Source organism: Diadema antillarum, unplaced genomic scaffold (assembly GCF_040938485.1).
Source record: "Diadema antillarum isolate AM-2024a unplaced genomic scaffold, OU_Dant_1.0 seq00001071_RagTag, whole genome shotgun sequence".
NCBI lineage: Eukaryota > Metazoa > Echinodermata > Echinoidea > Diadematoida > Diadematidae > Diadema > Diadema antillarum.
In genome coordinates, this window is record NW_027271896.1 from 275,487 (window position 1) to 299,873 (window position 24,387).

General features: G+C 39.0%; 1 protein-coding gene and 1 long non-coding RNA gene across 3 annotated transcripts in view; one reads left to right on the top strand and one right to left on the bottom strand.

Moving 5' to 3' along the window:
* Positions 1 to 24,387, bottom strand: part of LOC139743345 (uncharacterized) — a 42,878-nt gene that overhangs the window by 16,745 nt on the left and 1,746 nt on the right. Inside the window, exons 2-7 of the mRNA XM_071653835.1 lie at positions 19,810 to 19,856; positions 18,876 to 19,082; positions 16,076 to 16,150; positions 15,008 to 15,128; positions 1,285 to 1,483; positions 455 to 563 (exon numbers count right to left, since the gene is read on the bottom strand). Coding sequence (XP_071509936.1) covers positions 455 to 563; positions 1,285 to 1,483; positions 15,008 to 15,128; positions 16,076 to 16,150; positions 18,876 to 19,082; positions 19,810 to 19,856 — 758 coding nt within the window. The remainder of the gene's footprint in view (positions 1 to 454; positions 564 to 1,284; positions 1,484 to 15,007; positions 15,129 to 16,075; positions 16,151 to 18,875; positions 19,083 to 19,809; positions 19,857 to 24,387) is intronic.
* LOC139743355 (uncharacterized) lies at positions 3,376 to 10,631 on the top strand. 2 transcript variants are annotated; one of them, XR_011711754.1, is made up of 5 exons: positions 3,376 to 3,447; positions 6,900 to 7,089; positions 7,634 to 7,709; positions 8,567 to 8,747; positions 9,933 to 10,631. It is a non-coding gene; the product is annotated as an uncharacterized lncRNA (long non-coding RNA). The 2 variants fall into 2 exon arrangements; XR_011711755.1 differs by lacking the exon at positions 3,376 to 3,447 and adding an exon at positions 5,973 to 6,009.

The window sequence follows — 24,387 nt, forward strand, 5'->3', positions numbered from 1 at the left end:
TTTCGATTCGTCACTATAATTCTATCCACAATGAGGCACCGCATATGCCGTTTCGGGCAGGAACGATCTCTCGCACGCACTATCTATTATATAATAATCATATTTCGCATTTCGATTTACTTACTCAATTTCTACAGTTTTTAAGTTACATTTCCTAATCTTTGTTATCCAGTTTGTTATCCATCAAACCAACTATACAGAATGGTAAGAATGAAGTATACAGTTGAATAATGAAAGCGACTTCAAAGCTAAGGTATAGTTACTGATCCTTCAGAATTATACAACATGATGAATAAAGGAACTTAAGGCAATGGAATTATAAGTCTTGCAGTGTTAGCTCATAATATCGCATATCTCGGGATCTCATGATACTGAAATCGAGTACATCACAAATACTGCTGTAGAGAAAGAAACATGGCATGCATAAAGCATTCCGAGCGTGACATGATCTCACCCTGCGGGATTTCAAATTGAAAGTAATGGAGATATTCTGCGAGAATCTGGACTCATTTCTGACGTCTGACACAAAACCAACGCCCAGGAGCGAAGATGGTACCTCAATCCTGCACAAAATTTGTTTAAAACAGAACAATAAACTTTCTCTTTTGTTGTCTTCAAAATTATTACCACAAACTCAGAATATTTCTTTTTATTGGGTAATGAGCGAATTTTCATGATTAAGAAAGAGAATGATGCCATGTATATGTACGGAATAACAGAAATTAAACATACCATGTATAAAGGACGATTAGTTATGCCCGTTGTAAAGCCAGTTATTGAGTAACGAAAGCTGTAATTCTTAAGTTCAACAATGTATTCATGTAATATTTCAAGTTTCAAGTTTCTTTACTTTACCAAAGCTAAGAAGATATGAACCCCCCCAAAAAACAACAACAACAACAACAAACAAGCACATACATCAACATTAGAATACAATTACAAACATATCAGTTAAACAGTGTAAAAGGAATTGCTATGGTAGGCAGCAGCCAGAAATGAAATGTCCCTTATTTTCGGCTGACCTAAAATCATTCATTAAATTTCTGTTACCAATGTGCAAGATTGATTAAATATGAGTTTACTTTCTCTTATTCTTTTGACACCTTACATCTAAGTCAGTAAGATTGTAGATTATTAAAGAGCAACGTATAATTGATTTGAAAACTCTACATGAAACCACACAAAAGCACGCAATTCTGCTTGCTGAAAGAGATATTATAAGACTATAAAATTGAGTCAACCATTGAAGAGATGGTGCAAGCAGTGCGCATGCGCTGTTCTTACCTACTGTCGTTAAATGTGCACGTAGATCGCGAGATGGCCTCTCCCGCATACGGGAGGTTGATGTGGTACAAGGCTCTCGCGCCTTGCTCGCGCAGTACAGCGCACGGAATTGCCACATGTGACGTCACATCGTTTACGTTTGCGCAGTTGTCTTCACTTTCCACTGACACGAATGGCTGCGTGGCCGCGAGCCTGATAGCTGCAGTTGTAAAAACAAAACAATATCAACATTGTATATTGTCATTGCCCAGGAATATTCTATACACGTGCATTATTTCGGCGCCAGAACTCCTTATCAAAGAACGCATGATGATAAACGTAGCAGATGATAAAATGTATATGTACCAGTTAGGCATTATCCTGACGATAACGGAGTAACTGAACAGAGTTTGGCTATTGCTGCAATGTACAGTAAGTGCCATTACTTTACTCTAGGGAACAGGATCATTAGCAGCCTATTGTGTCTCTGATTTTGTCACTTGAATTTAAAACTGAATATGAACAGTTCAAGAAACTCGTCTAACTTTCAATTGTTTGGATTTAAGGGATCCACCCCACATCCAATGCCTCTACGGGATCCACCTGAAACCATCCGATTCTGTCATTTTCATTGTCTATTTGTGTGTATTTTGTATATTGATACTTGTACAAGCGGACAAATAAAATCAAACTGAAACTAAAACATATCCTCTTCAGTACGCTCTTTTCAATGTTACGAGGGCATATGAATAAGGTTACAATTAGGATCAGTTTAAGTGACGCTTCAAATGATTCCGTTTATTTCTTGTCTTTCTTTTCTGTAGCACGATGAAGAAAAAAAAACCATGAGCCTGCATTTGGTACGTATATCACTAGGACATGTTCGACAAAAAGTGAACATTGTTGCCCATATCTCTTTAATTTTCTTCCCACAGTCGATTCCGGTTTACACAAGGTGTAGTGATATTAATGATCGGTGTATCGACCTATAGTTTTCACCACGGAAAGCTACTTGCGTGACAGACCATTATCAAGTGAGATGACATCTACCTCCTAGTTTACTTGAAGAAAACGGAAGTAAAACTACACTGTAAAAAATTGCTGTAAAAATTACAGTAATTTTTAACGGTAAAATGCTGTAGGAGCGATTTTACAGCAATTTGCCGTATTTTTAGGCGGTTCACGGTAATTTCCTGGGGTGGTATTCTGAGGTCGTAATTAAGTCTGTAATTAACTTCGTGATTAAGTCGTGAAGTTAATAGGCCCTTAATCATGAGCAAAATCGGTATTCTGAGGACGTAATTAAGGTATGATTAAGTCCCCTGTAATTATCTTAGGTCCCTCCCATCTAATTGTTATTCCATCCAATCAGACGCGTTGTTAGAAGCCAAAATGATGATTACACGCGCAAATATGCCCTCAATGCGCGCTCCTCCACGCCCCCTGTAATTACAACCCAAGAGCTCCGTGCGCACACTCCGGTATTTGATTACAACCCCTCACCTACGCACGCGAAGATCTCAACCTCTTTGCTCACATAAAATGACAAAATTCCTCGAAGATCGGCTTTATTTCTTTTTTTCTCTGAATTCTATGGATACCATGATAACAAGATTCAACCGCTCCTCGGTTACCGAAGACGGTAAGCATCGTTGTGGCAGAGAAAACACGATGTAATGCTTGATATCGGAGTAGTTAATAACACCCTTTGGTATCATTAAGTTTTCCATTAACTTTCATACTTAATTACACCCTCAGAATACCGATTCGTAATTAACTCTGTGATTAAGTCCTCTTAGAGGTGCGCGCGCATTGATACGCGCAAACGCGTAGGTCCTTCCCGCCAAAACGCTTGTTGCTATGGTAGTTAATATAACCCCTACTTAATCATGCTCTCAGAATACCAATTCGGTAATTAAGTGCTAATCAGACACTTAATGAGCTCTCAGAATACGGCCCCTGGAAGCATTAGTGCTGTTCTTTTCGCAGACAAATGTTACGGTAAATTACTGTAACAGAGCGCCCGAAGTGCATTCTGGGATACACAACGTCACACGCGCATGCGCACCATGCGCGAGCGCAGAACATAAATCTCTGCAAACGTTTGGGTGTCTGAAGGAGAACATAAGTTGCCAGTTATCTGTGGAAATCATCGAGAATCAAGTGCAAGTGTAAATTTCCCTGGTAAGTGGTGATGATGTTTTTTCTAAGGATCTTGTAGATCTGGAAATTTTGTGTCTATATTTTTCCAATATTATGTAATATTTCATGGAAATTTGACATTCAATTCATCGTAGGGTTGGGGGTACCACGTATCGACACCCTAAGGATCTGTAGCTTGTTTATTCTAAAAATATAATACAAATCCGCCTAATTCTTACCTCAAATATGCCATAAATACTGCAGTTTTGAATGTCGTGACCGTCTCGTTGATTATGAATCTCCGTTTTAAAATAGCGCAATTTTAGTGCGTGCGTTCCGTTTTCTTCGCGCAGCTAAAAAGGGAACCTTGCGATCGACACCCCCTCTCCTCCATAGGTATACACGTGAATTTCACAGCATAGGTATACACGTGAATTTCACAGGCCATAGGTAATACACGTGAATTTCACAGCCATGCGTCGTTACTGATCGGATGTGTAATTTTTAGCTTGGTTTGTTTGAGTTTGATTTTCGTTTCTTCGTTTTTATTGTTTTTATAGCTAATGACACTTAATCCCGCGCGTACTTTTTTGTTCTATACGCAAACAGCCATGATACGCAGGGTGTCGATGGGAAGGTGCCCTGTCGATAGGTGGTGCCCCAACCATACTCACTTTTCGCGCTTTCTGTGTTGTCTACGCAAGATGTGTGTGTTAATGTGTATGTTGTGTTGTCTACCTAAGATGTGTACGTGTGCGGGGTGTTTTATGTGTGTGGCTATTACTATGCCTAGCTATGCCATCCCCATGCAGATTCGAACGAGACGACTGGACTGGACTGAACGACTTTAATAACTTAGTTTTGAAAGCTCAAATATTTCAACACAAGATCTATCTATAGAATGTTAGAACAAGTTGAAATTATCTTATAAGTGCTTCTTAACATTTTATTGGTATCACGTCGCAGGGTGTGGTTTTTCATTCGCAGTAGGCCCTATACTTATAGACTAAAATGCATAGGATCTAATTGACCGAAAGATCGGTCTGTATCTGTCCGTCGGGGAATGTTCCGCGGAGACTACGTCTGGCTTCACGGATCCCCTCCGTATACAGACCGAAGTCAATGATCTCAGCTCCTGTGTGGAGCAACGCGCACAGATCAAACGTTACGATAAACCAAATTTCAGACAGCTTTTTTACATTCAAACAAGTTTGACATGACATGACACATTATGCAGCAATATTTGGGGTTAATTTCTCACATTGTGCAATCGAAATACTTACAGTAACTCGGTTATAATGCAGAAATTTTATCCATATCGCAACATCGCCGTTCGCTAGCCGTAGGTCGCCATTTTGAATCTGTAAACCAATCACATACGAGGTACGTGTTTTAGTAAAAAAAACACGTAGAAACTACCTCGCATATGATTGGCTAATAGATTCATACTGTATGTTTCTGCAGTTTGAACGTGACGACGCGACGGGCTGGTTGATGTGTGTTTTGCGTTGAAAATTCTATCGAAATATTGGATTATTCATTAATCTGGTGAGTGTAGTCTATTCTTGAATAGTTGATTTAACTATTCAAGCTTAAATTTGCCGACCTAGGGCCGTGAATTAGACGCAATCGAGAAGGGTGAGGTACCTCACCCAATTTTCCATAGAGACAGTGGTTAAGAACATCCACACAGCAATGGGTACTGCAACCTTCCGTCTGTCTACGGAGGACAGCGTTAATGGGAAAATATAAAAGAGTCCTCCGGACAGACGGATCTTTCTGTCTAAGGATCTAACAGTTAGTTTGCAAGAATCCACAGTCAATTGAAGGAGGCAGACTTAATCAGAAGAAGAGAAATCCTAATGCGTATCATGTACAAGTACTGTGCACTACATACTGTACGTGTATGGTCTATAGTTTACTGCATGCTATCCTAGCTGGCCGCCAGCTGACAATGACAATGACAATGATTGGCTATTCTAGGCGTCCTTTGTTCACAGCGCGCTAGGCTAGCGTACAGCCTGCCTGTGTGAGCTGAGATCTATCTTCATTTGCATTGATTAGCACCTTCTGTCTCTTCTGACAACTGTAATGTTCACTGAATACTTGACCCAGTCCCAATCAGGCATGCATAGTCAGGAGCAAATGATTTCAGCAGTTATCTTAGAAGTTACATTGTAATCAGAACATACATAAAAATGCATATATGGGACTAGATTCTAAATGTAAACAAGTAATGAATGCACCTCTAACTGTTAGTACTGCCGCTGCTTATTTTGACACCTCGGAAGGCATTGATGATATTAAATATATATTGTTAATCTTCGATCTGATTTAGCTGATAAAATATAGAATCACATGACATACGTAGATAAAGAGTTATTTTATTTGATCTTTTACCGAGGGAGAGGGGTCCATTCAGTCGCGTCAGTGCAGGGAGTGACTGTTTTTATTTGTATGGCACAGCAACGCAGGTAGCCCGACAGACAACGCAACCTTTTTTTTTTTCTTTTTCTTTTTTCCTACCATGATATATGATGCACTGTACTGCGCATGTGTATGTGCAGACAAATCCGACGTGACTGAATGGACCCCTCGCCCACGGTAAAAGATCATTTAATAAAATCACTCTTTATCTATGACATGATTCTATATTTTATCAGCTAAATCAGATCGAAGATTAACAGCATATTTAATATCAATGCCTTCCGAGGTGTCAAAATAAACAGCGGCAGTACTAACAGTTAGAGGTGCATTCATTGCTTGTTTACATTTAGAATCTAGTCCCATATGTACATTTTTATGTATGTTCTGATAACTTCTAAGATAACCGCTGAAATCGTTCACTCCTGACTATGCATGCCTGAGTGGGACTGGGTCAAGTATTCACTGTTACAGTTGTCAGAAGAGACAGAAGGTGCTAATGCACTTTCATATCCTGCCCGCATCCGTGAAAGAATTTTCTTCAAAATTTCAGAGAGTAATCACCAACATGTATCGCATCTTTCACCTCAATTTGAATCAAGTAAGACAGAGGCCGAGGGAACTCTCTGTCAGTGTCATCGCTCAACATGATCTCTCTGCTGTATGCTGAAGTTAGTATCAAATCTCAGTGTTAAGTGCATGTTGGATACACATTCGCCTAAATTTTGATTGCTAAATGCTAGCGTCAGTTTAAGCGTATCGCACACAAAGTACACACTAACACAGCGGAGAGACCGTGCTGAGCGACAAAGTGACGACACCAACATCAGAGCCGTAATGGAGGCTTCCCTCTGTCCAATGTGATTCAAATTGAGGTGAAAGATGCAATACATGTTGGTGACTTTAATGACCATTACATATTATCTACAAAGAAAGGTTCAATGGGCCACCACCACAGATGGTACACCGAATCAAGGACCAGTGATTATTCCTTCCTACCATGTTCAGTATAAGCATTTTGCAACCCTTACTGGTGTCAATATTACCTCCACCCTTCTGACCGCATTTAGAGAGAAAGGACAAGCCATCCTTCAATTCCTAGTGAAGGAGAAATGGGACGATAAGAACGGTGCCCGCCAAATTGTGGAAGCGGTATATGGCGAAGGGGATCCCAACTTGCACCAGGTCGCATGGGCCATCTTGACAGGTCTCCAGAGCTTCTTCAAAGTGAAGGATGATGCACTCTTCCTACTCTGGGATGTAAGAATTAATAATTACATTTTATTCTTATCTTTACCCACACAATATTTTGCAATATTAGTCTGGAGTGCAAAAATTAGGCATTTGGTTATTGCTTTCATGCCAATCACTCTACGCTTTGTGAATATGCTTTCTTTATAAAATTCATCTTGCCAGCTAGTGCATTGGATTGAAGGATTGAACCGGTTAAATGTGTTTGAGCTACTAGTTCTCAAGAACCTTAAATTCTTTTCTCTGTGGAACTGTTCCTTAGACTTTTTTTTTTTTTGGTGGGGGGGGGGGGGGGTTGAGTGAGCCATTGGCACACCCCATCTAAAAAAAAAATCTCTCCCCCCCCCCCCCCTGCAAGTATTATGCAAGTTCATTGATGAACAACTGAAAATTGATTTGAGATTGGATTGGAGCTTCAAATTTGGGGACTGCAATATTTAAATCAAAATCAATTAAATGACACTATAGTGTAGAGTTGAATCGAATGTGTAATTGTGGTATAAACACTTGATTTTCATATGATTCTTTTCCTTTATGCACCCTTAATCTTTAGGTAACTGCTACTGCTGAGGAATTCGAAAGAGCAAGCGAGGCAACTGAATGTGAAGCACCGAAGCTTGTCATCCAAGGTGCGTTATCATTTAAGACTTCCAAAGATTTTGATTGAAAATCGTTGTAGAATGATATAATTGGACATTGTAAACATTTTCACTTTTGGGTGTAGATTAATGTCTGTATAGATTATGTGTCCATCTTCTTAACCAGACTTGTAGTTATCGTACTTTCAGCCTTTTACAGTTTTTAATTCATTTCAAACTGTAACATCATTTGAATGTACAATGCAATCACTTACCAAGGAGACATGTGAATACTGTATGATCCTAACCAAATGGTAAAAACAAGAGAGGAAGAAAAGAGCAAAAAACAATCTATACTTTTCACTCTGTGCTCTTGTCTTGTGATATTTCCACAATTTGTATTGGATTGGAGGGGGGGGGGGAAGGAAAAAACATATCTGGTCTATCAAAAATGAGAAGAAAATATTATACATATAGTGCATGCTCTTGAGTTGAATATGTACCATAATATGTGCATCCATATACGGTATATTTGACGAAAATGAGCATGTACTATGCGTTATATACATGTAAGATGGGAAACTGCTTTTGGGATCGGAACTCACAAACTCTACATTGCAACATTCATTGATAAAGTGCAATGAACTCTGTATTATCGATTAATTTTTATCGTTATCGAGCGTTGTTTATGGCAGTTTGTGTAAAAAATGGCATATAATGAATTACGCAATGACAAGACACCCGAATCTGACCAATCAGAAACCTTGTTTCATACAATATATTTTACTCTTTAGTGAAAGGTGTCAGAGATGTTCCCATCAGCCAGTGTAGCAGAAGCAAAACCATAAATCAGTTAAGCCAAATGAAGGTCATAATGATTAAATTTTAACTTTATTTTTGTTTGATAGGGGATCCCATTGCCTCAGCAACATCCAGATGGACGGTTCTTGTGGAAAATGGTGTTATTGGTCAATCTACACCAGCTGAAGCAGGCTTCATTTGTGGGTTATCCTTCCCGTTTGCCTCATACTACAATCTGAACTTGCAGTATCAGAGCACCGCATCCACAACACTCGAATTCATCCAGAGGTACTAATGGCATGCAAAATATCAGAAGCATAGAATATCTGAGCTCTTTTTTATTTTGAATGTACTTTATCATGTGTCAATATGCTGCAGCCTGCTGGAGGTGGGTGCCGGAGGGATTAATTTTTTTTTTTTTTTTGTTTTTGTTGTCCGTTCATCTGTCCTGTTTTCATTCTCTCGATAGCTGAAGACCCTTTTGGTGGCTCCCCTTCAAACTTGGCTCATTTGGGGTCAAAAGTCATAGAGGTTATTGTATACATGAAAAATACCATCATTCTTGTGATAACTTAGGAAGCAACTGACAGAACAACTAAAAACTTTACTCATGTATGCATAATGGCAATGATAATCTGATTAGATTATCAAAGTTTTTGAAAATATTAAAAGTTCAGTGTATTCAGATATGGCAATGTTGGAGGCATTAATTTTGACTGCCATTCAAGAATCCATCTGGTTATTATATTGTTTTCATTGAAAGGGATTTATTCAGGGTGGCTTTAAGAAAATGCAACATTCTAGATCTTTTGATTGTGATATGGAATTGTTTGAGGTATTTGATAGATCAGCACTTCCCGTTTTATATGACATCCACATCATTAATTATCAGAACTTAAGGCATTTTGATTCTAGAGCATTTTTTCTTGAAAAAATAGACAATTCCAAAATATGTTTCATGTACTTTGCTACCAAAATCATGCTTGGTGGAGTAAGCAACATGCACTTGTGGGCTTGCCCTAGAAAACAAAAGCATAAGCATAAGTTTTTGGTAAGGCAAATAAGATTTTCTTCACAACTGTCACATTTTGAAGGTAAACATACCTTCGGGCAATGCTGTGTGAAACTCCAGAATGTCAAGAACTATGAACGACTAGCCGACAAACATCAGGCATACTAAGGTGTTTTTTTTAGTTTGTGTTTGTGTTTGCGTTTGTTTATAATTTTTTTTGATAGTTTGTTTGTTTGTTTTTTTGCCTCCTTTGTTTTAGAGAAGAGCTTGACTCTTTACTAGCAAAAAAAAAAAAAAAAAGTATAATCTATTATTAATGTTTAATAAATTTCAGTATAGGCTTGCTAATCATGAGTCCATTATTTATATAAAGCCAAACAAAAAATTAAAAAATCATTTCAATTGTGAAATTAATCTATTTTTGTAATATCTTACCATCTTTTTTTCTTTCTCTCTGTCAGATATCTCCTTGGAATAAGTCTGGACGGATCCAAGTGCGGCGGATGTAAGAGACAGTGCAACCCCAAAGTAGTGGCATTTGTATGCCGCTTCGCTGACTTCCAGTGGCTTTAATCTTCACCTCTAGAGATTGAAATCTACACTCCTGTAGCCAGAGGCAGCACTGCAACCCAAAATAGTGTCATTCGTACGCCAATTTGCTGACTTCCAGTGCTTTTATGCTTCACCTATATATTATTACCTGCATGTAGCCAGTCCTAGGGTGTCGTTACCACCAAGTGCCTGCATGAATGCTGGCACACTTAATTGGAATCAGTCCTGATGGGTCCAAGTGCAGAGGATCTAAGAGGCAGCAGTACAACCCCAAAATAAGTGTCATTCGTACGCCGATATGCTGATTTTCACTGGGCTTAATGCTTAAACCTGTATATTTTATGTGGATTTCGCCAGTTGTTAGGTCATCCTGAATTTCAAATGCCTGTATGAACAATCACACACATGCCTGTGTGTTGTCATAGAAGTGTAGATTACAATCTGATTCTGAGTATTTTTTTTTACTTCCAAAGTCCAAATTTTAGACCTTTTCTTTTTTCAATTTGAATGTGTAGAAATATACACATTGTAAAGGACCTATAATTATAGAAATTCATGTTGACTTGTTGCTTCATACTTTTGTATACATCACACATTCATTAAAGGGGGTACCGAATGCTGAAACAATGTTAGTTCATTTTAAAAAACATGTTTTTATTAGCAGAAAATCATCTGCCTAAAGTTTTTTAAAAATTTGTGTTGCCAGAAAAACCCTAAATTATGGTAAGATTTCAGGATAGTTTGGCCCCTCAGCTGTGTCCCAATTTCAGCTAGTTAACCACAATGACGTCAAAGTGGTTACCTTGTCGCCCAATTCTAGCGAAATGTGCGCAAGGTATAAAGCATTTTGTACAGTCTAGGGCGCGACACATCTGCAATACGTGAACCTTGGTAACCACTTTGACGTCATTGTGGTTACCTAGCTGAAATTGGGACACAACTGAGGGGCCAAAATATCCTGAAATCTTACCATATTTTGGGGATTTTCTGGCAACATGATTTAAAAAAAAAAAATCTTAAGGCAGGTGATATTCTGCTAATAAAATCATGATCTTTTAAATGAAGTAAGATTGTTTCAGCATTGGGTACCCCCTTTCCCCTTTAAAGGGGATTCTAGGACAACTACCTAATAGACATAATAGACAAGTATGCCCCGGAGAACTACCCTCCAGGAAACCATCCCCCCCCCCCCCCCCCCGAAAGCCAACCCTGACGACTACCCCCCTAGACAACTAACCCCCCCCCCCCCCCCCCCCCCCCCCCCCGGAAAGTCAGCCCCTGACAACTATACTGTCCCCAGGACAACTAACCACCAAACAACTATCCCTTGGACAGCTACCCTGGGGTAGGGTAGTTGTTTGAGGGGTAGTAGTCTCGGGGGTAAGTAGTCGCCGGGGGCGAGCTAGAGCCCCCTCCCCCTACATATTTATGCCTCCGCCTACCAAAGTTGGTGCCAGAGGCATTATGTTTTCTGGTTGTCTGTCCGTCCTGCCATTATAAAAACAACAATGGCCCTGACTGGCCATATAATACCTCGTTCTTTGAGTTATATATTCATGTTCAAAATCTGATGCATGAATGAACATCTGAGAAAACAAATTTTGAAGTTCTTTGCAATCAAGTTTTATACATGTATGATATTAGACCACTAGTGTAAAGCTGTTTACTTGGAGCATTTTGTGTAATGTATAATATCGGTGATGTACATTGTGTATATAGTTCTGAAATAACAGCTCGTTTGTCCAAAGATTTTTTGGCAATCTAGAGCTTGTGGCGGCCAGCCCCACTGGTTAGTATTGCAGTACAAATGTATTAGGAATATTTTACTGAATGCAATTTCGTCTATTTGGCAATTTAATGTGTAATTGGTAATTTAAAGACACAGGCTAACCCTGAAAGAGCTGGGTTAATTTTTAGTCTTGTTAGATCCTTTGGGGGGGGGGGGGGGGGGGGTGATCACATTGTGGCGTGGAAAAAAAGTCACGTAAAGTCGTCGTGGCAAAAAGTTTTCACTTTTCACTGCTTCCTCGTTCTTGCAATAACTCAAAATCCATTTCAAACATGATGCTGGTATGTATCACCATATGAAGACGATATGATTAGATTTTGGGATATGTAGGTCGAAGGTCAAGGTCACAGACATCAGTTGCTGTGCTGGTAGACGTTAGCCTTGTTAATGCGATATCTCCAGACCGATTTGAGGCATGAACTTCAAACTTTGTGTAAGTATGTATCACCATAGGTAGATGATCTTGGGTACGTAGGTCAAAGGTCAAAGGTTAGAGAGGTAAATTCTGAAATTGAAGGATTTTTTGCCTTGTTTACACTATTGGAGTGTTGCAAGAAAGTTGCAATTAATTGCAACTGATTGTCACTGGCCAATCAAAATCATTGTTGCATGCATGTCTTCTTAATAGGGCAGACCCTGAGCCAATCAGAATGGTTGTTTCAAAATTAGCAATTATTTGCAATTGATTGCAACTTTCTTGCAACACCCCATATATCTCAAGAACCACTTGTTCCATTAACTTCAAACTTGTACTTGGTACCAGTACATGTATGTATCACCATAGGAAGACAATCAGATTAGATTGTGACAAATGTAGGCCAAAGGTCACTTACCATGAAAATTCAGGTTTTTGCATTGTTAACAACACTCTTGAACAATTTGAGCCATGAACTTAAAACTTGGAACAACATGTAGTATTCATCACCATAGTGAGACAAACTGATTAGATTTTTGTTCACTGAGGTCAAAGTCAAGAGGTCATAGATGTCATTATACATATGAAGTTGTTGGGTTGTTTTAGCTTTGTTATCATACATTCATATACCTCAACTATTTTGTACTCATGACTAGGAGGATGTAAAGTGATCAGACTTTGGGGTTATAAGGTGTGAGGTCCATTGTCAAAGAGGTCAACTAATATATATGTTTTTTATTCTGGTTATCACAATAATCAAAGTACAATTTGAGCCATCTATTCAGAGGAGGCATATAGGAGATGCAGTCGCATTCATCTTGTTTTGGTTAATCAATTGTAAAGAATTTCAAAACTGAGTTGTATACTGCACTGCATAGTATGCCTTTGCTCATGAAGATATTGACAAATACTGTGATAAGCTGTTTGCTGGGAACATTGTAAACATTCAATTTATAGGACTAACTTGTCCAGCCCACCAAGGTTAAGGTATTAAGATTAAGGAATCATTGTGATATCTGTCCATTATAATGTAAAAAAAAATGTAAAATACTTTGACCAAAATTTAGTAGATACCGGTATATTACAAAGTGTGGGTAAAGAAAATGAAACCCAGATTAATTTTCAAATCTCTAAAATTAGTCATTGGAATAACTTTTGAACACTAGTCTTAATTTAAGCCTTTTGTTGGCAACATTCGCTGAAGTCTGATTGAGCTCAAATCTTTTTGGTGTGACGATTGCATTAAGTGGAGCAATTTAAACCTAAAAATGCCAGGCTATTTGTAGTCTTGTGTGTGTGTGGGGGGAGGGGGGGGGGGGGCATTATGGCCCCCCTACAAACTTAGCCGTGGATTGCGCGATCACAAATCAGCATGCATGTTGCCTGCGTCATAATCTACAAAATCGTATATTTAATTGCCTTCGATGATTTTATTGTTTTAATTATGCTAATTTATACATGAAATCAGAGTTTTTGCTCTGAATCACTACATAAAGCTCAAAAATGCTATTTTTATGCCTCCGCCAACGAAGTGGCCGGAGGCATTATTTATTTGGATTTTGTTTTTGTTTGGAAATAGGATATTGTTGTGTTGTGTGTTTATGCAATAAAGACTTTCCAAAGTTTCATGCAAATGTTGTACTTCAGTGTATTTTTGTGTCAATTACTGTAAAACAATACACTTTAATTTAAATGGTATTTCACTGTAAATTGGGTAAATTTACAGTAATTTACTGTGGAAAGTGTACAGTATATGGGGTAAATTACTGTAAATTGGGTAAATTTACAGTAATTTACTGTGGAAAGTGTACAGTATATGGGGTAAATTGGGCAGGTTTACAGCAATTTACTGTAGGAAGTGTACAGTATCACTGTAATGTAACCAAAAAATTACAATACATTACTGTAATTTAACCAAAATTTACAGTAGCTACCATTACAAAAGTTTTAAATTTTACAGCAAGATACAGTAAATTGTACAGTATCTCCCTGTAGATATTAGAAATTTACAGTAATTTACCGTAGGACAAAGTTACAGCAGCTTACTGTAAGATGAAAATTACAGTAAATTACTGTGCAGCAGAGTTGCCAGCAATTTACTGTAAAAACTACAGTAAATTTTTTACAGTGTAATGCAACCGGGCAGATGACAAGGTCATTTATTGAACTTCGAATGCTTTCATTTTCTCGCAGAACACGACACGGGCAAAAATAGTTTGCGCAATATTTTGATTATGTGATCACCCCGACTGTCTCCCATTGAACAATACACAAATATTTACTAAATTATATATCAATATAATGTTTAAATGGAATTAAAAATGTAAATGATTGGTATTCATATTATCGTATATAGTGGTGAAGCAACTTGTCAAAGGAGAGCTGGTTGTTAATGCCAAAGCATGGACCAAAAATATGACCTGGTTATGCATCATAGAAACAGGATCGTTCTTGCGATCTGCCACTTGTAAAGCTGGACGAGCATCGGAAGAATTGTGTATTTGATTACGAGTACTAGTAACTATACGTATTATATCATAAGTTTGTCCTTGGTCTCAGGCAGTTTTCACCCCGCCATGTGTATATAAGTCCCATAGATTGTTTAAATTTCAAGATACAATGTTCCAATGAAATTAGCCCAGGCTATAATTGGAAGGATCAAGAGCAGCCGAAGATGCAATCCTGATCGATGAACAGGCTCTGACCTACATCATCGTTCCGGAAAAGTAAAAATAAAAGTAAAGTAAAGTAAGTACGTAAGTTAGTAAGTAAAGAAATACCTGCATTGGGTCGAAGGGCCTGAAAAGATGAAAGTCCGCCGGAGGCAATCTTATCTGCCGCAGTCTCCGCGACAGCCTCCAGTTCTCTTTGGACATCGTCAGGGTACGACAGGAGACTTTCCTGTCGGGCAAGAAAGGAGTTATCATTAGCGTTTTTACATTATACCTTGAAAGAGGTCATCGAGAGAGGGATGCGCGGTTTGGCAGAGCTCTATACCGGAAAAGTCGGCTATTCTGTGCTGTTTGCGTATTCTCCTCCATTACAATTCGTTGATCGAAGTGATAGTGGTATATTGACTTTCATGGGCTACTGAAGGATGCGTTTACATTCGCTGCCTTTAGTTGCCATTACAATGACATTGAAAAGGCAATTTGATTATGAACGATAATATAGTAAATACATGACCAAGATGAGAGTCTTTGCCAGAATACATCTAAATACACCCTATGTATGTTGACGAAGTTACAGACCTAGCAGTCCCTTTTACAATACGTGATGATGGAACCCTCTTCGCATGAAATCCTAAATCCGGATCCCTCCTAAACTATTTGAGAAGATGAACCCTCTCTGAACAAGTATTGTGAAATTGGTACCTCGCGATGCTAGGGGGATGAGGACATGTGTTTCTGAAAGAGGGGTTTTAACACTGAAGAGATTTTCTAATTGAAAGAGATCATTACTGCGTTGTAATCGTCACTGTTATTTCATTATTAGTGCAGCTATCATGCTCAGTATAAGTGCGTTATCACTGCTCGAAACAAACTGCATGTCATTGAATGACCCGTCGATTTCATTGACATTTGTTTGATTCCCACCTCCCTGTTTGGATCTCACACAGGAGCAATACTATCTGAGGCCCTAGGCTCCAGTAGTAAGAAAGTGAAGTTGTGACGACATCAAATTCTGGTGCAAGGATAAGAGACAAAATATTTCGTGTGTGAAGACGATGACCCTATCCACGTTTCAGAAATTAGTGAGAAATATTAGATATTATGGGCTCACTTCAACATTTCCATATATAGGAGTTATGAAATTAAGTGTATGGTAGATGGGGAAAGTAGGTCTACCTCTTGACTACACGCAATGGCCATGAGCTCGTTGGTCCTCTCGGCAAATATCACATGTACTGCTGCGGCTGTCATCTGGTTAAAAAAGAGACATACTTGTATACATATAAATACATATCACACATTTAAAACACTTATGTGCAGTATAGTGAAAGAAAATGAACGATTTTCAAGAAGAATGATTGGAAACCGGCATCATACCACTGTGTGCTTACATGTGCTAACATGCTTTCTTTAAAGTGTGCTTTAAAGTGTGAGTCCCTTCCTTCTCTCATATTGACTTTATTTTAACTTCAGTCTAAACAAACAAATAAACAAACACATCCAAGCTCATTGAACTTCGACAGAAGTTCTTACAGTTATTTTATTTAGAATTTTCTACATTTCTGTCTGTTACAAAACAGCAAAAACAGTCATTGTCACATAATTGTAAACTAGGAAAGGAGATGACAGCACACTCTCAGTAGTGTATCAATGACGTGCTCAATAATCTTCACTAACTTCTCCTTAATGAGGCACTCCCTCCCTCCTCTCCCAAATAAAAATGCAAAAGATCTAGTTTAGTGTGTGATATCAATGCAAAAGCGGGAAGGGTCAGGAGCTGCTGAATTATTTATTGAAATGAGCTAGTCTCATAAAATTATTAAACATTTTTTCTATAAAAAAAACAACCCAAAACAACGATGGCTAAGTGTATAATGAGGGTATAAACTTAATGTTTTGGAAAGTGATTGTAACCGATATCACCGTTTTGCGAAAACGTTTGAATCTTCCGAAACTCAGTATTTTCTTTTCATCTGAGTGTGTAGTATATATTGAGATGAACCTTTGATTGTTTGATGTGTTTATTGTGGATGAAGTGAAGTGAAGCTGTGATTGGAGTTCCCCCAGATCAAGCCTTACGAGATATCCGTAAAAGAGCGGGTCACGGGAAAGAGGTAAACAATCCTGACTCGGGGGAAATCATGCTTGCTACAATATATAAGTATAATCACTTCGCACGCAATTTGCTAACATAAACCTCTTCTTGGTACGCCATCCTTCGAATGAAAGTCATTCTCCCTGGATTCAGTTGCCTATAACCGTTTGAGTAAGAGATCATAAATTTCCACCTGTGAGTTTGAGTTTATTTCATTTCAGCCAAAAGCTGTTCTCCAGTAAATCTGTGAAGCAGTAAAAACAACACAAAGTAGTAAACGCAATACGACATAACATAATAAAAAAAACAACAACAACAACAACGCCAGTTTAGCTATGGAGCTTTTCAACACAAAATAGCTCCATGGTTTGACAGCAGATAGATAAGGCACCTAAAGGGACTGAAATTAAGATATCACCTCGCTGGATTATATTCAGAAGAAATGGACAATTTAGATTGTAATACAGTTCGAAGCATTGGATCATATTGACTAAAATGAGTCTCATAATTCGTTCGCTTTAAAAAGGAATTATTTATCGAACCTTCCCAGGATGTAGAAAATGCGCTGTAAATTAAATTTCATGAGCACTATAGGCACTACAGGAGCAGGCTTCATGACGGCTTCTTAGCCATTTAGTATTTATGATTAGAGTAAAAGGGTTAATATCTATGAAAGAAGCATGGTCAAGTATGGATTTTTACGTTGCTGTCAGTTAGGCATCGAAGCAAACATCGAAACTTTCACTGATGTGTTCTGCAAATAATGCTGCTTTCACTCAATCCACATGTTTATGAAGGTGGACTTGTCCTTTTAAAATAGACTTAATCGGTGGACAGACGTTGATACAGAACGCCCGCACATAATAATACAGTACAAAAGAACGCGCACTTAATTTTATTTTACATCATGGGGACGTGAAAGCTTTTCTGGATCCCTGGAAAGTCAAGACGAACATGGCTGGATTTCATGTGTTGCTCGGGAAAACAAAAATGGATTTAGTGCTATTTCAACTTGTATTAATTTCATGAATATCAGAATATCAGTCTATTATGTGCATGTATGCGCAAGTGTATAAACGTAGATTTTATTCAAATATTATGCCATTGTTAGATACATCAGCGATTCTGTATTAAAGTTTGTTAACTCCATTGTAATACATCAATATACCATTTCACCAACTTGTGCTAATTGTTGTTGTTTTTTGTAATAATTTTGCATTATTTGTATATGGAAGATGACTAAATTAAAACAAAAGAAATTATAATGCTACTAACGACAATATCAATGTTAAAGCTTAGACTAATTCAGTACTGGAATCAGACGACCAATTTTATTGGTCAGCTTGTGTTTTGAAGTGATGGGATCGTAACTCCTGGGAAACCTTTGTGTCCGACTCCTTAATTTGATTGTCCTCCCCGGCTACGATATTTGTGTACCCAATTAACACTTGCATTATGTCACACTGATGATATAATCATATCCTTCTTATGTCTCCCTCTCCCTTTTGACTAATCGTGATGTTTAAAAAAAAACAGTAGCATCAGTGAGATCAATATGCTACTTTTCAAGAAGTGTTTGCCTTTAGTGACACCTTAGATACATGTTTGCAGGCATTGCGCTGCCCTCATACCAGTTTTATTAGCCCAAGGCTCAATGGCAGAGCAGGTAACAGAGGAGCTATCGCACAAACACATCGCTATCAATAGGGTAAATATTATCCCCTGGAGGCTTGCTGTGAAATTTAATCAAATTATCCTCATCCTATACAACCTATACATCATTGACTTCAGTCTCGATGAAAACACACGGGCTTACTAAATCGTGGGGGGGGGGGGGGGAGGGGAGCTGGTGCCGGCTACACTCTTTCAATTCATACTTACATTCATGAAAGTTTGCGTGTTTGCGGCGGTGGCGTATTGCAGCGGCTTGCGTCTCATGATATCAGTGAAGATGTCAAAAGTGAAATTCATGTTCTCCACGGAGTCCAGCTCGTCTTTATTTCCTAGATAAGTCAGCAAGTAACCCAGCAATCTCTCGGCGTCCTCGTAATTCTGGAAGTCCCCATGCTGGGCTAGACAATTTCTCAACTAATAATAAGAGAAATAAGCACGTTGTTTTCACATTTTCTCTCAACCCATCAGCGTCCGGAGACCATATTTCTATTTTCCGTAGATTAATGATGTATGTTTTTGTTTGCTTGTTTTTGTTTTTGTTTTTTTGGTTTTAGATAATTCTTTGCCGGGATTAAAATTATAGTAGAATGAAATGTTTCTTTCCAGGGGGAACAACTTTGCTCTCATATATTGTTTGTGTCACTTGAAAAAATATCAATATTACCTTCATAATAGCTCGCGAAAATTACCAGCATTCCTTAAATCCATTACACATTGATCCTTTAGTCGAATAAAGTTAATATATATTTCTCAAAATGGCAAGTTCTTATAATTGTGGTCCTGATTGCCTACACGTACAATTGAATCGACTATAGCTCCATCCAATCTTTCTAAAAGAATAATGCAGTGAAATTCACAGTCGCATGAATTAATGATGACAAGACAATACTTTTCACAGCAAAATACTCCCAGGGCTTGTTTGGTTAATGAGACCCCCAAAAAAGGGCGAACACCAGGAACCAAACGCAATATTTACTTTGTCGTATGATACACGTTAATGACATTGACTGATTGACAAGACAAGAAAGTGTCGAACGCCATACTCGGACCACGTCAGAAATTTTGACTACAGAGGCAAATTCGTATATCTACCACTATGATACTATCCTGATGTAACAGGCTGAAAACTTAATTTGCTTACCTTCAACTCAGAATTGTATAGGGCATCTTCTTCCGTTTTCTCTGGTGCTGGAGGGAAGGAAGCCACAAACATAAGAATAATTGAAGATAATCTTTTACAGTAATTATCAATATCAAGTGGCATTACTTGGATTCACATGTACACAAATTATAGTGGGATACAAATCTCGAGATTTGCATCGCAATTGCTGTTATTAGTGATTTCTTCTTTTTTTTTTGTCAGTCATCATGGAGGAATGATGGACGAAATGTCTACTTCTGTTTCCCTAGACTTTTGATTTAAGCATACGGTATGCCATGTGAACAAGTACTATCGACTATCGTTCTCGTATATGCAAAGCTACCCGAAGCTTTGATTTAGGGCAAATCGTTTGGTTTTCATTCTTTGATGTTGATTTCGACAGATTATCAATACAGCGTTGTCTTGTTGACTTATGAAAGCGCGTTTTTTTTTTTTAATATCAATTCCTGCCTCTCTACATCATATTAATTTGCCACGGGGGTTGCTACACCAGCAAAGTCTTCAAACGCTATATGCCAAAGCGCTTGATATGCTTAAAACGATATTAGAAACATGATCGTTTAAAGGTTTTCTTGAGCAACATACAATGGGAAGTTAAATGGGAGCATCATTCTTACAGGGCATTCTCATCAGAAAGAAAGTTCAACAACATACACTACAGATTTTCCTGCGGATTATTTTAGAAGGGAGAAAAACGCAAATTATTAATTGCGTAATAACTCAAAATCATGGGTCCAATGTGTCTTTTTATCATAGCTACTACTAGAACCATGAGAACGCTGTTCAATTAAGTGCTTATTTACGTCGATGTAGGGCAATCAGTCGCAATGAAAACATCTCGACGGAAGAATTTCATATACAGAACCTTTATACTATCTCTATCTCTTTACACAGGATCTTTGATAGGGCTTTTTTCTTGGGTCGCACACGTCGGTAGTCGCTATAGACAGGTGGCCGCTAAGGCAGGTTTGACTACATATATATATATATATATATATATATATATATATATATATAAGTATTGGAACAAGTTCACTCGGTTGACAGCAGGTTCATCTGTATTTATTGCTACTCGGAGTTTCATGTCACCTCCTGAGGTGCAATCATCATAGTCTGGGTGCCAAAGCCACTTTTTGGGCCTAACCTTGTTTTACCGTCCACCCAATGTTTTTTGATGGTTTTACCCTATTTCGGGGATGCTGATTCCGAATCTGGATGATGCAACTCTTGGATCCTTGAGGGTTTAGAGATATTCAAGATGGTCGCCAAAATGGCCGCCCGAACTGGAAATTCCAACGTATTTCCTTCTAAATGGTGATAAATTGAAAACAACTGATGGTTTTACCCTATTTCGAGGATGCCAAATCCGAATCTGGATGATGCAACTCTTGCATCCTTGAGGACTTTGAGATATTCAAGATGGCCGCCAAAATGGCCGCCAAAACCGAAAATTCCCACGTATTTCCTTCTAAATGGTGTGAAATTGAAAACAACTGATGATTTTACCCTATTTCGAGAATGCCAAATCCGAATCTGGATGATGCAACTCTTGCATCCTTGAGGATTTTGAGATATTCAAGATGGCCGCCAAAATGGCCGCCAAAACCGAAAATTCCCACGTATTTCCTTCTAAATGGTGTGAAATTGAAAATAATTCACTTCTGTTCGTTATTGATCAGTGACTACCAGGAAAGGCTGGTTGACTATCAGGTAAAGTCTGATTGACTACGGGAAAGACCGTTGACTATCAGGAAAGTCTGATACAGTATTCCATCACGGACAAGGCACAACTACTGGCTGGGATGTCTCTATGGGGGCCGGAGGTGTGAGTTTGCGTCAGTGAAAGACAAGATGAGATGGGTCTCTGAACCGTTTATCTTCTTGATAGTAAATCGGAGCATGACGTTGGCAATGTAAGTCCATTGAAAAGCTATCAGGGATTCATATTTGTCATGTTTTTTAACACTGATTTCATCCTTTCATCTTTGGCTCTTCGTGGAGGGAACCAGTCTATGGATGCGTCGTTGCTACGCCAAACGCGCACATACACACTGCGCGGTTACCATGCACTGTGGCAGCAACTACCAGTCTACCAAGTACAGTCAGTATAGTAGCCTACTGGAAGCAGCAAGCTCTGGAAGCTCTGGGAGTAGCAAGTTACTTGCTACTCAATGTAATTAGTAATAGCACATGGACTTGGTAATCTTTAGTAATAGTAGATATGAATTTTTTCAATGACTGAAAGTTAAAACTGAAAGATAACTGAGTGTGAGTCTACAAATTGTGGTTGGATGACTTTATTGCGCCTAAAATTCACTAGATATCTAGGTCTAGGAACAGTGGCGTAACTACGGGGGGGGGGGGCATGGGGGTACGTGCCCCCCCCCCCAATCCGCTGGTTAAAAAAAAAGAAAAAGACAAGAAAAAAAATACGAAAATAGTAATTCAAGGGTTAGTAAACTGCTTTTGAAATCGACATAAAATATATTTTTCTAAGATTTCTTTTAACCATATAATTAAAGAGGTATAACATTGTTCAAAAAGCCCGGATACGACAAAAGATTGTGATTCAGCGTGATTCCTGGTTGGCATTTTGAATACAAGCAGGATGTGCGCAGTGTACTCAGAATATCGGAATGGCAAAAAGAGTCGCTGCAATGTTGCGCAATGTGATGTTTGATAGGTTGTACACATTTGCTATCAAAGCTTGATCATTGATTTTGCAGTGTTGCTTTACATACTATAGTCTATATTAAAATGCCTTGCATTGCCAATAATAAGACTTGACCTTGGCTATTTCCTAACTTTTCCATCTATATGAAACACACACACTCACAAACACAAACAAATTAGGGGATGCTCTCTAAAGTGCAGATTTTGGACATCCTTCTCCCGCTTGGTCACTTCGACGCCCCCTCGCTGGTAGGTCATACCTCCCCCAATCATGAACATAAACCGACACCCTTGACTACCAGTGGCGGATCCAGGGGGCGCACCGGGCGACCCTCACTCCAATGTGAAAAAAATATACATGTAGCTACAAACGACAGTTTCGGACGGTAAAATGTCAAAATTTTCAAGCTCGCTCGCTTCGCTCGCTCGCATTTCACCGTTATATGCCATTCTCCTGATGTTACTGCCAGTAATTGTCAGCAGTTGCGCCCGGTGCGCCCCCCCCCCCCCATTTCCAAAGCGAAAAGATATAGCTACAAACGGCAGTTTGGGGACTGTAAAATGTCAAAATTTTCTAGCTCGCTCGTTTCGCTCGCCCGCATTTAATCGTTATGCAATTCTCTTGATGTTGCTATCAGTAATTGCCAGCAGTTGCGCCCGGTGCGCCCCCTCCCCTTAATTTCTAAAGCGAATAAATATAGCTACAAACGGCAGTTTGGGGACTGTAAAATGTCCAAATTTTCAAGCTCGCTCGCTTCGCTCGCTCGCATTTAATCGTTATGCAATTCTCCTGATGTTCCTGTCAGTAATTGCCAGCAGTTGCGCCCGTTGCGCCCCCTCCCCTTAATTTCTAAAGCGAAAAAATATAGCTACAACGGCAGTTTGGGGACTGTAAAATGTCCAAATTTTCAAGCTCGATCGCTTCGCTCGCTCGCATTTAATCGTTATGCCATTCTCCTGATGTTACTGCCAGCAACTGCCAGCAGTTGCACCCGGTGCAAAACCCTTAATTTCCAAAGCAAATATATATATATTTATATATTATCATTATTATATATAGCTACAAACGGCAGTTTGGGGACTGTAAAATGTCAAAATTTTCAAGCTCGCTCGCTCCGCTCGCTCGCATTTAATTGTATAGTTATGCAATTCTGATGCTTCCATGAGGTGCCCCCCCCCCCCCCAATGTCTTGACCAACGGTACGCCACTGAACACCCCCCTCTAAAAAATCCTGGGTACGCCTATGGTTGTGTTGCTATAACCGGTTTGCTGTCAATATCACACATGTGAAATATTAACAAGAGACCCGGGGGTCACGCGCTCATCTTAGTATCGCAATTTCACCCTTCATACATTCTTGCACACTCTTACCTGAGAACATGGGAAACTTAGGTCTGCATATATGGATACCCCCCTCAACTCAAGGGTGAAATGGGGGGGGGGGGGCAGGCAGCGCTGGATCTGCATTGAACAAACTTGGAACTAAAGTCATCAATGTACATACTCTTGGTATTAACTTTGCTTTATCATTTCTGGTTCTAAAGTAGATTTTAAGTATGCCTTAATGTGGGGGAGGGGCCCTAGGAAGGAATTGAGATTCTATCCCACTAGGGATGCTACCTGCTAAGTTTGCTCAAAATTCATCATGAGGTTTTCAAGAAGAAGATGAACATGTACAATTCAGGCCCCATTAGGACCCATTCCCATCCCCTCTCCTGGGTCCCAAGGGGGGGGGGGGCACCCCTGATTCCGCCAATCCCATGAACAAACTTGAAACTACAGTCATCAATGTACTAACTTATAGTATTGATTTTTAAGATTTTTAAAGATTCCTTAATTCTAGGGGTTTGGGCCCCCATGGGGGCTCCCAGATCGGCCACGGT